This window comes from Gloeophyllum trabeum (assembly GCF_000344685.1).
Source record: "Gloeophyllum trabeum ATCC 11539 unplaced genomic scaffold GLOTRscaffold_00003, whole genome shotgun sequence".
NCBI classification, from domain to species: domain Eukaryota; kingdom Fungi; phylum Basidiomycota; class Agaricomycetes; order Gloeophyllales; family Gloeophyllaceae; genus Gloeophyllum; species Gloeophyllum trabeum.
The window spans coordinates 1331785-1346093 of record NW_006920412.1 but is presented as its reverse complement, the minus strand read 5'-3'; the positions used below and the strand labels follow the sequence as shown (position 1 = coordinate 1346093).

General features: G+C 52.7%; 4 protein-coding genes across 4 annotated transcripts; 1 reads left to right on the top strand and 3 right to left on the bottom strand.

Annotated features, from left to right (window-relative positions):
* Positions 1-15: 15 nt before the first annotated feature.
* Positions 16-1229, bottom strand: GLOTRDRAFT_126598 (uncharacterized protein; the record flags this gene model as incomplete). The annotated part of the gene is made up of 6 exons (XM_007865633.1): positions 16-41; positions 91-243; positions 302-627; positions 678-781; positions 837-957; positions 1012-1229. 6 exons carry the CDS (start codon positions 1227-1229, stop codon positions 16-18), a joined length of 948 nt encoding a protein of 315 aa, XP_007863824.1.
* A 457-nt stretch (positions 1230-1686) lies between these two features.
* GLOTRDRAFT_35850 (uncharacterized protein) lies at positions 1687-6308 on the top strand (the record flags this gene model as incomplete). Its single annotated transcript, XM_007864672.1, has 13 exons — positions 1687-2076; positions 2129-2517; positions 2577-2694; positions 2756-3639; positions 3684-3875; positions 3932-4064; positions 4118-4215; positions 4266-4697; positions 4749-5006; positions 5057-5385; positions 5442-5493; positions 5542-5728; positions 5784-6308. 13 exons carry the CDS (start codon positions 1687-1689, stop codon positions 6306-6308), a joined length of 3987 nt encoding a protein of 1328 aa, XP_007862863.1.
* A 230-nt stretch (positions 6309-6538) lies between these two features.
* Positions 6539-7090, bottom strand: GLOTRDRAFT_104048 (vacuolar protein sorting 55; the record flags this gene model as incomplete). The annotated part of the gene is made up of 4 exons (XM_007865188.1): positions 6539-6605; positions 6660-6873; positions 6926-7018; positions 7072-7090. The coding sequence occupies 4 exons, from the start codon at positions 7088-7090 to the stop codon at positions 6539-6541; spliced, it is 393 nt and encodes a 130-aa protein (XP_007863379.1).
* Positions 7091-7168: 78 nt separating this feature from the next.
* On the bottom strand, positions 7169-11671 carry GLOTRDRAFT_114613 (kinesin-domain-containing protein; the record flags this gene model as incomplete). The annotated part of the gene is made up of 10 exons (XM_007865187.1): positions 7169-7255; positions 7473-7766; positions 7821-7972; positions 8027-8159; positions 8213-8665; positions 8720-9135; positions 9194-9831; positions 9884-10525; positions 10574-10833; positions 11642-11671. The coding sequence occupies 10 exons, from the start codon at positions 11669-11671 to the stop codon at positions 7169-7171; spliced, it is 3105 nt and encodes a 1034-aa protein (XP_007863378.1).
* Between the last annotated feature and the right edge of the window lie 2638 nt (positions 11672-14309).

Sequence of the window (14309 nt, the reverse complement as noted above, 5' to 3'; positions counted from 1 at the left end):
TCCCACTGTATCGAACTACAAGAACAGCTTGAATGGATAACCTAAAGCGACTTCTCAGCTTGGTGTATTCATCATTGTGAAAGACCGTACCTCTGTTCTTCGTTCTGAATAATGAGACTAGTACAGAGAATATGATGAGATTCACAGCAGTCCAGAGGTAGACTTGTGCCCTTTGTCGTTGCGGCGACTTTTGCAAGGGCGCAATGACAGTTAGCATCAAGAAAGAGACAGCCAGGAGTCCATCTTCGAACCGTTCTGTCAGATACCCGCGCAAGTGTGCGACAGCCAGGCGAATACTCACAGATCAACGCAACAACTTGAGTTTCCTGTCCATATTGATTTTGGAACCCAGGGGCGATCCATTGTCCGTTGGCAGCAGTGTAGGGGGTGCCTCTGATGCGAGTGAACATGTACCCGGACTGCATGATCAATGAAGTTATGATAGTGCCGAGTGCCCATACCCAGCGGTTTTGCAGGATAGGCGAGATAAATCGGAGAGTAATAACCCCGGACAGGAGGAGTGCGGCGGCAGTACCCCACTTGGCCCAGTCTATAGGGGCCTTGTATGGGATGGCGATTGGGGTGTGTTTCGATAGCTCGAGAGCCAAGGGTTCGGCCTCGAAGCCACTGCTCGACGATTAAGCCTAAGCTGTATAGATAATAATCGGAATGCCTACTAGGTGAAGTCATATTTATAAGGAGTGAGTTTGCCGCTGGCGGGTCTGCGGGGACCCTCGGTGGCGGGGTAGACATGCACCACAGGTGCAGAAGCCAGGCCTAGCTGCTCGATAACGAGGTTGGAACAGCACAAGTAGCAGCGTGAGTATTAATCAGACCTTTTGGAAGACATTGTGGCCGTCGTCAAAGTCAAGAGTCGCGAAGAAATGGTGGTTCCTCTCAGAGGCCGGTACAGTGGACCAAGCTTTGGCTACGGCATTCCAAGAAGGGTCAAACTCCCTGCATTACTGAGATTCGCCGTCTCGTCCCTTTTGAAGCATCTGCGCGACGAACCTGCATGGGTTACACCTTCGCCTCTTATCCAACGCCGTGAAGTGTACTGCTGCGGACCAGTCTCTGTCCGGGCTGGTGAGCAAGTCGAAGGTCTTCTCATTCAGCTTGATGACTCCGTTGTTTCTGGCTGCCAGCTGGACGAGTTGCTCACGAACTGAGTCCTTTGCCGCAAGCACGGCAAGAGGAAGCCATAAGAGGGCCACCCACGGTAGTAACATCGTCTAGACGAGAGCGTAATGAGTGCGGCGCGGTCATGGCTGCGACGTGTCGAAGGGAATGCAGTCATGTGATGGACGAGTCTAAGTATAGACCTCGGTACACTCCCCGTCGACCGTACATTCGTTCAACTATCCAGGCCTTATGGACTTACTGCTTACCCCAAGGGATTTGTTGCATTCCTCATAACATCGGCCTGTGCTCAAGGTCGTGATTGTTGTCTAGCAGTAGCCCTTCACTATGGACTACCATGCTTTCGCGTCCCTAGCGCATGTCAGGATCTTGCTCGTGCCCGTGGGGTCAATCCGAAGAACAATATTCGAGAAATGGACCGCTGAAATACGAAACTTCGACGATATTAGATTGGGGGACATACCAGCGGACAATAGAGATGATCGAGGTACGTGCAATCTGCTCTAGAGAGCGGCACGTCCAGAACGCAGCTTCGCAGCCCGTTTCATGCCCAACCCACTCGCAACTGGTCATTTGCATCTAAATTTTCCCTCCCACCCCCCACCGTCTACTCATGGGTCATTAGCTCTTTTCCGACCGTCCAGTTTTCCGCTTGGAGTCATCGGGATTGCTTCCTGCTCGGAAACCGATTCTCTCTCTGGAATCCTTGCCGAATTCAATGGACTGCTTGGCAGCTTGTTCCCCAAGGAGTCTTTATATCCACTCGCTAGAAATTGCTTTGTCTTTGAAAGCGACGATGGTAATACGAACTTGAACCTAGGCGACAGCTTACCGGGCTTGGTAGTGATTCCGAGTATGATGGGTAACAAGAAGATATACATCGGCACGCTTCTTGCTGACCTTTGCTCTCAAATATTGGGCGAGTTTGCTACTGTGGTTGGTTAGCCCTGCTCTTTCACTCCGAATTCGGGTTTGACGCCCTGCTAAGGTGAATAGGCTCGAAAGCCCTTTAGGCAACGAATACCTAAATTCCTCGCTATTCCCCCTTTTGCCTCCAATGTCCGACCTTCCGGAGGCACTGGACAACATTGACGATTCAAAGCGCGCATCTTTGCCCTCCTACAATAGTAATCCAGAGCTTAGTGCGGCGAACGGACCGCTCAAGCGTCCAGGTGGATTGACGCTGAAACGTAACTCAACTATGGGTCCCGGGTCTACCCCTGCTACACCTGGTTTTCGCAGCGCTTCCTTAGGCGTGCAGCAGCCTGCCAAGAAGAGACATAGCGGCATAGGCGCTGCATCTTCCCATGGGCGATTATTCAAGACCTTGGGTGACTTCTTCTTGCTTGCAGGCAGAATCGAAGATGCGTCTGTATGGTGAGATTCATGTATTTCTCGTCCTACAAACTCTCCGAGCCGATTTCGCCCGTATTCAGGTACAATGAAGCAATCGTTCTCTTCAAGGCATCTTCAGACCCCATATGGTATGCATCAGCATTGGAGGGCCTTGCGACTATCACTGTATTGGAAGCGTGGTCCGCTGGACACGGATTGGTAAGTGCTGCTTCGAGTAAAGATCATTATCCGCACCCGTGTTGATTAACGGTGAATGTAGCATACATCCTTCAGTAACGGCAAAGAACCTTGGACGGATATCTCAGAGAAGTTGGCACAAGCTGTCAGCCTGTATTCAAAGCCATCTATTTCCGAGATCGAATCCAACGCTCCTCTGGTAGCTTATCTGTATGTCTGTGCAGTGCTTCGCCACACCAATCTCTTGTTTGCCGTATGGTCGGCAAAGGGCTGGGGTCCTCTAGCCTTCACTACCATGCTGCAGCCGGGCTCGACCTACTACCTCCCGCCTACCCTATCGCACCCAGATAGCACGTCCGAAGTCAACCTGGAGCGCCTCACCTCCATTACGAACATTTCCCGGCATCAGATCTCTGCTGTACTCTCTCAGGCCCATGGGCCATTGCTCTTGCATCTGGGTGCCCGCGAAAGGCTCGCTGCATTGGAAGTCGTAGCTGGTATGTACGCATGCATTGGGTACAAGCGGAAAGAAGCCTACGTCCTACGGGAAGTCCTCGGCTGTGTCATGGACCTCATTGTATGCGCGCGCGAGGAGACTCATGAATCGAGATCGTCCCGCCCGATGTCCGGTCCGTCCGGTCTTGGGTTCAAGACTCTAAACCTTGGCAATGCAATGCAGGCGCCAGACCAGGGGACAGTCGCCGTACGGGCGAACGAGAGTAAAGAAGGGAACGAGAGCGTACTGCGTGTGGTCAAGCACGTTTGCAAAGTGCATGGGATCAACCTGGACGCGGTGAAACTTGTCAACATCCACACTGATGCGGAGGGTAATGTACGAGACAGCATACATAGCTCTACATCGCAGGAGGAAACCTTGGAAGTCGAGCCTGAAGCGCACGGTTGGCCGGAGCTCCAGATAGGGATCGTTCGTGAGGCTATAGCTGTCGCCGAAGCTTTGCCAGGTTAGTGCGTTCGTTTTAGGGGTTATAACGGACGTATTCATTTGTAAGTCAAGACTATCCCGCTGTTGCACAATTCGCACTGTCGGCTCTGAAGACGTTGTACCCTGTATTGGCCGCTAGCGATCAACATCATCTCTACATGACCGGCACTCAAGCGTTGGCAACAGCGAGGCGACGTGGCGATAGACGACGGGTGGAATACTGGTCCGGACAACCGATACTCAGTATCGAACTGGTTCCGTAAGTATCTTGCATTGGCGAACGTTGCTATCTTGTTTAATAATCGGAGTCTTCAGGCCACCCTTGGCCCGACTACCTCTGGAGAAGCCTTTGTCGGTACTTGACAAACGTTTATCCGAGTCCGCCGCGATATTGCCCGGTGTCACGGACCCCTTCCTCTATAACCCACGCAAATCTCTGACCGGCAAAGTACATATCTCATGCTTATGACAGACTGGTCCCTGACTGACTATTCTCTCCAGACGCTCTTCACTGTAGCCAGCAATGAGGCTGTTGAGGTTGCAGTGACAATACGAAACCCTTTTGTATTTGATCTTGAATTACAGAAGCTGGAACTGAGGTGAGCTCACTGACCTTGCTTTACGTATGCCTCTCCTTAAACTGTCGAAGCACTTCAGGCGTACCTTTTCAAGGGAAAGCTATACCTGTCACGGTACCCGCGAACTCGTTCCATCCAGTGACGTTGTCAGGTAAACCTCTGGAAGCGGGAACTTTGATTATCAGAGGCTGCGTTGTGCAAGCCCCTGGCGGTGCACCTCGAGAGTTCGTGCTACCGCTCTCTACTGACGAAGAGGAGGAAAGGCAGTCTCGCCGACGTAGTGCCATCGAGTGTGAAGTCGGGCGAACCAAATACAGTGGCCTCATGTCCTTTCCATGGGTGAGACCCTCCACACGCGCCAGCGGGTCTGCTTCAGGCGCAACTGCGGCCAAGCGTTCCATCCCGCGTTTTCTGGAATGCCGAGTCATTCCTGAACAGCCGCTGCTTCGCATCCGACGAATATCTGTCACGCATGGAGCTGTCATGTTGTACAACGGCGAAACGTAAGTTCTACCAGGCATCGTGACATCTTCCTTGCTGGAGCTTTGATATAGATCTACTATCCGTCTTACGCTCGAAAACGTTTCTCCGATCTCCGTAGACTTCGTCAGGCTGACGTTCGAAGATTCTACAATGGCTCCCGCGCAGCAAGCTCTAGCTGATGGAGAACTCTCGGTGTTTGACACGTATGAGACAGAATATGATTTACTACACAGGCCTGTTTTCTCGTGGTCCAACCAGAAGCAAGAGCAAGCGATCACCCCTGGCATGAAGAGCGTCTTCACAATAACTTGCTTTGGCAAAGTCGGGTGGTAAGTAAGTGCTATGGACCATCCAACTTGACTTAACATCTGTCGTCTAGTTCCAGCGGGATGATCCATGTTGCTTATGCGAGTCTAAACAAGCCTCGAGATTCCCTCGCCACTCCCCAGCAAGTGTTTTATACTCGACAATTGTCATACCCTCTCCTTGTTACGGTCTATCACATGCTTGAATGCCATGCCATGGATATCTCCCATTATTTGGGCGAGGAATTATCTGGGCGTGAGGCTGTTCACGCTTCAGGTGATGCTAGGAAGATCCAACCTCTCCTGAGTATCGAAGACGAAGTAGGCTGGTGCTTATTCTCCGTCGATGTCCGTAATACATACGGCTTGCCTTTCGAGGTGACATTCGATCGTGAACAAGAAGGTCAGCACCCTTCTTTCTATTTCAATCTGAGTCTCTGACCGAAGTCCGTGCTATAGGAGCCCCACCAGAGTCTGTCACGACGCTGGTCCCTCCTGGTTCCACTACTCGGTCGGTAGCCACTTGCCTCTCTCAATGCAATGCTGACCCTGCCAACAGTGTGATCATCCCCCTGAAGAAGTTCTTGTTAACCGCAGAACAAACATCGCAACCCATCCCCACCCTGTCTGACAGGCAATTCGTGATTGACAAAGCTAAACTCAGCGACGAAGAACAACGCATTCAACGAGAGCTATTCTGGTACCGTGAAGAGGTCTTTAAGTGCGTTCGAGGTCGCTGGCGAGAGGTATGTTTCGACTGTCATAGTCGATGTAGTATCGTCTGACTGGATATAACTGTAGGCCGGAGGCACGCGATCTGGGGAACTCTCTCTTCGGAAGCAGAGAATGACTCTACCTATGCTACAGGCCGTACGCATCGAAACAGCGAGAGTACAAATGTCTCTCATGCGGAGCAGTGGAGCACTCGACACCGATAGCGGCATCCTCAGTCGCAGAGGTAGGACGTACCTCGCTGAAGCTAATGAGTTCCTTTATCTTCGAACCCGAATCACAAACCTTTCCAGTAAGCCTGAAAGATATAGGTCTCTTGCGATAACCGCTGAATCCAGAACAGACACCCCCTTAACATTGACTCTCGATCTCGCTTCCGACCCGGCTGAGCATATCATTTACGAGGGCATATTGACCGCTATACCGGTGGGTCATCTCGAGCCTGAGGAAGCGCGAGAGGTCGATTTGGCCGTCTGCTTTGTGTGTGGAGGATCCTTCAACATAACATCCACAGTGCGCACACTGGGAGCATTGGGAGACTCTGGGAAAGTGGGATTCGCGGATCTGACCGCAATCGTCAAGTGCGAGACCTGAATCATCGGTTGATTGGATTCACCCTTTGTCGACGAGACGCGCGGAACGCCGATCTCACGAAGCCAGCAATCCGCAGATTACCTGCGCCGGTATCCGAGGGATGGCAGGTGCGCGGGTTTGGACGACAATCGCCGCCGTTGTCCGAAAATGGCTTACGCGGTCTCATGTGTGCGCGCGGGGTGGGCTGGCGTCACTCAGGCTTGCAAGGAGTAGCATTACAGGACACCAGGCTAATCGAACTCAGACTCTTCCTGCCTGAATGCTGCGGAGTATGCCAGTATCGTACCGTATACCAACCTAGTCACTCTGTCAGGTCCCGTTACAGTATACATGGGTGGTAGAGCAACATACCCTCCCCCGATAATCGACATGACGCATGCCGCTGGGCGAATCACTTCCGAGTGTGCAAGAACGATGGGTAGTGCGAAACCAGTAACCACTATAACGGATGTAAGGAAGCGCCCCACGTCTGCCGGTCCCGAGCTTTCATATTCTGCGGAGAAGTCGTCTGCACTGCAACGTCCAAAGAGCGCATTAGGTAGAGGAGCGAGGACGAAGGTAAGAGCTGGATCGAGGTCAGCATCCGACTGCGCAGTGACACGCCAGACCGTACGCACCGACGAGTAGAGGTAACCAGTTCGCCCACAACGCACAAGAGAGTATAATCAACAGAAATCCTACAGCCAATACAAAGGACAGAAGTATAACGGCTAGGGTTCTGCTTGAGAACATGGTTCTTGTGCTCGAGGGCAAATGCACTCACTCTTGAGACCGGCAGCCATCTTACAAGTATGAGGTTCAAGGCAAGGTGATGAATATTACGTAAGCCTCATTCCATCTGAATACAAGATCCAATCCGACTATGAATACACTAAAGAATAAGTTATGCAAGTCCCGGCAAAAGGTGCTGCAGCTCTAGGGTATCCGCCTCCTGCCAATACGACGACCTGTAGGTAAATTGGAAGGTCTCTCGGTAAGCGCTACTGAAGGAGCTAGTTTGATGTCAGGTGCGGCTCTCGTCTTCAAGGCTGGCGGAGGAGGAAGATCAGGAGGAGGTGACGATGTAGATGCCGACGACGTCGAGGAGGTTGACATTGAATGGACGTCGGGTAGCTTGATGGTAGTTTGATCCTCTGCTTGGGTATCACAATCATTCTCCGATACCGCTCCATCCGACTCTCCACTTTCCGATGGCAGGGGGAGATGTTCCGCTAAGAAGGTCTCGTTGCCAGCCTCTGAAATATTACGCTGACGCCACGACTTGAGAACCGCTTCTCTGTCCTTCGTCGTCTCCCACTGGTCCTTATATGACCAACTCCGCTTCCGCGGGGTAGTGCCGGTAGGCGTATCCCTTCTCGTACCTTTGTCCAACAGCACTGAAGCCGACTGACGAGCAGAAGCCAATCGCTCCGTGGCTGCCGCATGGTACGCAGCGGTTGTATCTCTGATAGACGTTGTCTGCCGCACGCGTAAGACCGTGCGTACATTGTCTTGGAACTGACATATCCTCACCTCAGACGAAACCTGGTCTGACATTGTCTCGATATTTCTTGAAGTACCAGCCACTCCGCGCTGCAAGGACCGGAAACTGGATTGAATGTCGGTACCCATAGAGTTTGTGGTCTCCAGCCGGGCACGCTTCGCTCTGTGTATCCGATCCAATGCTTGAAACACATTTCGGTCATCTGAGGGGCTTCTTGATCGGAGATGAAACTCACCTGTATTCGAACTCGCTTGCACGGACTGTGTTTCACGTTGCAAATTACTCGAGTACGATGCGAAGCTGGTCGACATGGAACTCTGCATTTCTGACAGACCATTCGTAATCGATGCATTGACTGAGCTCAATGTCTAGGAGGGAAGTATAAGCGTCAAGACAGGCCAACGGTGGAAACGACTCTTACCTTCAACGTGCCGTCTCTAGCACGCTTGCCCTCCGACTCTCTTCTCTCTAGACCGACGCGCCACTCTTTACCGGCAATGACACGCTCTTCCGCCTTCCGGCCGACCTCATCATTGAATTGCGTCACGCCAGCTTCAGCGGCAGCATTCTCCGTCTGTAGTTGGGAGAAGGAAGCCCTGAGACTGCGGTCTCGCTCCGCCGCGAAGGACGTGATAAGTCCGGAGACGCGTTCCAACAGTTCGTCTTGAGCACGCTGAGATTTCGCCTTCTCCGACTCAAGTAACTTCGCGAACAACTTGTTCTGTTCCCGTAGCCGCGCGATCTCTCTTGTGGAAGTGGCGTCTGTCATCGTTTTGACCTCGGTCAGGGTCGTCCGCTCCGACTCGATGAATGCATGCGCCTCCGAGATGGTCCTCTCGAGGAGCGTATGCAACGATAACATAACATTCTCGACCTGGAAGAAAATTAGTCAGAACACGCACAAAAGCTCGAATGAAGCAAGACTCACAGATTTCGTGGTATGCAAAGTGCTCGCGCTCAATCCCTTGGACAATTCTTCGTGGCTACTGTGCACTTCCTGAGTCCAAGTCTGCCATGAGGTCTTAAGGTTGCCCAATAACGATGCAATTCCAGCCTCCAGCGCTTTCACGGCTTCCGAGGATACTTCCTCTTTAGCCTCCAGTATTTGCACTGAACTCTGGAATCGCTTGACTTGTTCCTCAATTGCTTTGGACTGACTAGAAAGTGACTGCAGCTCCTTCGAGCGATACTGGTCGATCAGGGTCTTCAGGCGTGACGTCCGCTCGCCAGAAGTCTTTAGCAGGTCCGCGAGACTGGACTCCAAGCCCTGCAAGTCTCCCGAAATGGCTTTTGTGTGAGTCTGAACCGCCTGAGAGTTGGACCCAAGAACCTCTGATTTACGTTCTTGGAAGGGGTTAGATGTAAGTATACGAAGGAATCTGTGCCTGTACGGGATTCTTACCGAGCTTCTCAAACAGGCGTCCCAAATCCTTGATGGAGTCGGATGCAACACCTTTGAGTCCACGGGCGACTTCGTCAAGCGCAGCCTCGCTGCTCTGGTACGCCTGCCGAACCACGACTTCCTCCTCGAGGGCTCCTTTAGCTGCTCTCAACTGCCCGGTCGTCGTTTGCAGCTCCTCCTCCGTACCCCTAAGTTTCTCCCTCGTTTCCTTCAATTCGCCCTCCTTCCTCATCAGAAGAGCAATACTCTGCTCGAACTCTTCGCGCACTGCCTTCATCTGTCCCTCGACAATCTCCACCTGCTTCTTCGCTTCTTCGATTTCTGTCTGTCGTAATTCATTTTCGGCCGTCATCTGGTTCCACGTCTCCTCGGAGAAGAAGATACCGTTCTTTTCCCTGGCTGCTAGCAAGTCGGACTTGAGCCGCTCGATCTCCGCGACGTATTCTTTTAGCAGCGAATTGCGAGTCATACGCTGGTTGACCTCGGGCCGATTGCGGATAGATTTGGCTCGCATAGCGTAGTCGAGGGTGGAGAGCGTCTCCTCCATGTTCGACCGCGCAGGGGAGATCGTGGCGATAATACAAGTTTTAGTTCGCCCACCAAGGGAGTCTTGCAGAAGCCGCGTAAGTTTAGATTCCCTATGCGTCGCAAGGGTGAGTATTCTGAGGGATGGCGGGAAATGCAACGTACCTGTAAGGAATGTGCGATGACTTATCGACGAGCGCATTGATCACTCGTCCAAGGGTGAGGAGACTTTGGTTTATCATTCCGGCTTCCCTCGCTCTCTTGTTCTCAGCGCCCGAGCGTCCGATATTTTCAGAGCCAGCCAGATCAACCAAGTTCAGTTTCCCGACTTTGAGCAGATCGTCACCCATCGAGGACGTCTCCTTTGTATGGATGGTGATGGAAAATACGGAATGCGAACGACTGGAGTGGTCGTTGAACTTGGTAGCGGCTACTTGTCTGCGATGGCTGCCCTTTGCGAGTAACGACAACGCGTCAGCAGCATCCTTGACGGACGGCTCCTCCAATCCCTGAATGAAGACGCCTTTCTTGTTAGACTCTTCAAATATCTTGAGACCTGCTTGGTTGTTGTCCTTCGGACCGCCTAGTCCCATAGGCTGGACAGTCCCCGAAGGAGCTGCAAGCTCGGGTGCCAGCAGGTCCCGGAGCTCCTCGTTGTAGAGTTCCACGTACGATATCTTCACGCTATAGTCGGCCACAGACGACTCGAGCTGGTGAAAAAGGCGGAACAGTACACGGGGGATCATTCCCGCATTCGCAGAGGGATTGCCCATTGGAGTCGGGTTTAGATCTCCCTGCATCGTGTACCTTTGTATGCGTTCAGTATAGGAGTTAGTCAAAGCACTCGTTACTTACGTCTTTCCGGTACCTGTCTGCCCATATGCAAATAGCGTACAATTATATCCCTGCAGCACTTCATCGAGTAGAGGGTGAACGACATCATTGTATATCATCGCCTGGTCAGCTTCTGGGCCAAAGACGAGATCGAAGGGGTAGGTGCGAGTTGGAGGTAATGTAACGAGACCTAGACTAGAAACCGGTGCAGCAGTCTCGATCGTCACTTCGGTACTGCGAGGGCCGTTACAACTAGCAATAATGGGAGAATTGTCTTGTATCTCTCGTTCAGAGCGTCGTCGGCATCGGATCACGACTTGTATATGGGACTCTGATTCATCTTGACCATGTTGGGAGGGCGGTAGGGCTTGCGTGGGTTTGGTTGGTTTTCGCCTCGGAGAAGGGGGGCGCGACGGGGGCGCAGGAGTACTGCGTTCGAGCTCATCGACCGGAGTTGTAAGGTTCGAGCGCTGGGAAGAACCAGATTTCGCCAGCGCGGATCGGGGGCGGTTCGTGGTTGTCGGGGGTGGCATGGCATTGCGCGTCCGGGTGGTCGGACGACGAGTAGCCATCGCGGATATCGACGAGCAAGACAACGGATTTGGCGGGAGAGCCGCCTTGCGAGGGCGGGAAAGGGGACGGTAGTGGCGGGCGCGACAGCTGGAGCGCAGGGCAAAGAACGATCAACAAGGACGCGTCAGTCACGTGGACGTGTGGGAACAGGTGCTGTGGCGCTGCCTATTGCACGGTGCAGCGGCTTGTCCTGGCTATGGTCACTCGCACCGAGCCAGCATCCTGGCTTGAAGATGGGTAAACGGAAAAAGTCGTCTCGCAAACCGACGGGACCTCGCAAGCGAGAACCACTCGGTATGTTTTGTCCGGCAGTACAGCCTAAGCCAGACTCATTTGGTTTTCCAGAGAGCACATTCACCTGCTTGTTCTGCCACCATGACAAGTCGGTTACCGTGAGGATGGACCGCAAGGAGGGTGTTGCTCAGCTCGTATGCCGCGTTTGCGACCAGCGGTACCAGAGTAAGGTCAACCGTACGTTGCTTGGTCTATTTGGTGGTGCCATGAGTGTCTCACTGCTCTTCCAGATCTGACCGAGCCAATCGACATTTATTCGGAATGGATAGACGCGGCGGACGCTGCACAGCGGGACGAACCACCCGTAAGAAGACCCGCTGCTTCATCAAGTAGACCTGCCCCTCGTATGCCAGTCGGCAGTGACGACGATTGAATGTCGTGTTAATCGGGCGTGTGTGATTTCGTCTCTCACAATGTGTATCGATACTGTTTCCTTGCCATTTCTATCGCAATCAACAACCAAAGGTGTCGCTCCCCTCTCCTCCTCTTGTGTTAGTGCTAAGGTATGTCAAGCTCCGCGCCACTCCGTGCTAAATCCTTCGTAGCTACTGTACATTGTGAATACATCACAACTGTTGATGAAATTGCTCATCGTTTCGATGCGCAACTCAGCAACTTGGTGCATTGTACGAGCTTGTACGCGACTGAAGCAGACGAGTTCACTGAACTTGAGATCGAGGCTGACTTTAATGGCGGACTTGACACTTCCGCCGCGGCTTGTGCCACCGATCAGACAACAGACGTAAATACGCGGGCACGACGCTGAATCTTCAATTGGTAGCTCCCTTGAGCTACACTTCCTTTCCATTCCTTCCTCAGCGGACGCGCATCGCCTAGAGCGCGTCCGAGTCTACGTGCATTCCTTTATAACGTCCGCTTTTCTTTAGTTTCTGGATAGAGTTCCCTGGGCACTATCACTATGGCTTCTTCGGGTGGCAACATCAAGGTCGTTTGTCGGTATGACCGGACGCGCATGATCACTCAGTGCTTCATCTAACGGAACGATAGGTTCCGGCCTCCAAATTCATTGGAAGTTCGCGAGAACAGCGAGATTGTCGTGGCCTTCGATGAGAACCTCCAGACAGTTCGGATGCGCTCCGCTACGTCCCTGTCGGGCCCGGAGAAGGATGGATTCACGTTTGATAGGGTCTTTCCTATGGGCACTAAGCAGCACGAGGTGTTTGACTATGGTGTCAAGGAGTGCGTAATGACTTGATATCCGTCACTATGCAAGACTGACTCGTCCGGAACCCTGGTAGCATTGTGAAAGGTGAGCTGCTGTGAACCCCTTGAGAGCATCCTGCTCGCCTGCGAGGATGCCTCCAGACTATTTATCCGATGCCTTGCGGACTGGGCTCATGACTTCCGGGTGTTCTGGTATCGAGCGGGTGCTGATCCTCCGTTGCAGATGTCCTCGATGGTTACAACGGGACTGTCTTTGCGTATGGCCAAACGGGTAGTGGAAAGACGTTTACGATGATGGTGCGGAATATGCTTGGCGGTCCTTTGTTTCCTTGCGCTAACCCGGTGCCCACCTTTGAAAGGGGGCTGACATCGATTCGGAGGAGCTCAAGGGCATCATTCCTCGTATCACGGAGCAGATCTTTCAATCTATTATGGATTCCGATTCTCATCTAGAATACATGGTGAAGGTATCATACATGGAGATTTACTTGGAACGGGTACGCGATCTGCTAGCTCGTAAGTGGTCACCGTAGCCTTGTAGTCGTCAGATGCGCATATTTAAAGACATGTTGCTGCAGCTCAAAACGACAATCTGCAGGTGCACGAGGAGAAGTCGAAAGGTGTCTACGTGAAGGGACTATCAGACTACTATGTCAGCAATACACGAGAAGTGTATGAAATCATGCGGCAGGGTGGTCAGGCGCGTATTGTTTCGTCGACAAGTGGGTGTACCCTTCTGCGAACGAATGGTGAGGAATATCTGACCTATGCTGCCCCACAGACATGAACGCCGAAAGTTCCCGGTCGCATTCTATTTTCCTCATCACGATCCAGCAGAGAAACATCGAGACTGGTGCTCAGAAGACTGGTAATCTTTACTTGGTCGATTTGGCTGGATCCGAGAAGGTTGGTAAGACTGGCGCCTCCGGGCAGACGCTCGAGGAGGCCAAGAAGATCAACAAGTCTCTCTCCGCCCTGGGAATGGTTATTAATGCTCTGACAGAAAAGGTGCGCTTCATGCATTACGAACAGTCTCATGGATTTCTGATTTTTGGTCTAGGCCAAACACATCCCTTATCGAGACTCCAAGTTAACCCGAATCCTGCAAGAGTCCCTCGGTGGTAACTCACGTACGACGCTCATCATCAACTGTTCTCCCTCGTCCTACAACGAAGCCGAGACGTTATCGACCTTGCGGTTTGGTATCCGCGCCAAGAGCATCAAGAATAATGCTCGTGTCAACGCTGAGCTCTCACCCATGGAGCTGAAGGGGCTGCTCCATAAAGCACAAGCCGCTAACACTTCGTACCAGAAGTACATTGCGGCTCTAGAGGCCGAGTTGGCGATCTGGCGATCTGGCGGGACGGTAGACCAGGCTGATTGGGCTACGTCGGAGAAGGTGGCGGCTGGAGTCGCGGCCAAGAAGGCTCCTGCCTCACCAACGCCTTCCACACCAGCGCGAAGCATGACGCCCGTCAATCCTGCGATCGAAGGTCTACGGGGAGATCTGGATAGCCGACCGCAGACGCCGACAGTCGTTGGCCTTGACAAGGACGAGAGGGAGGAGTTCTTGAAGAGAGAGAATGAGCTGAGCGACCAGCTGGCCGAGCGCGAGGCCGCTTTGGCTGCCGCGCAGAAACTCGCGAACGAGCTTCGCGAGGAGCTCACGTTCTTGAAGGAGCAGGAGGCTTCTCTCTCGCAGGCG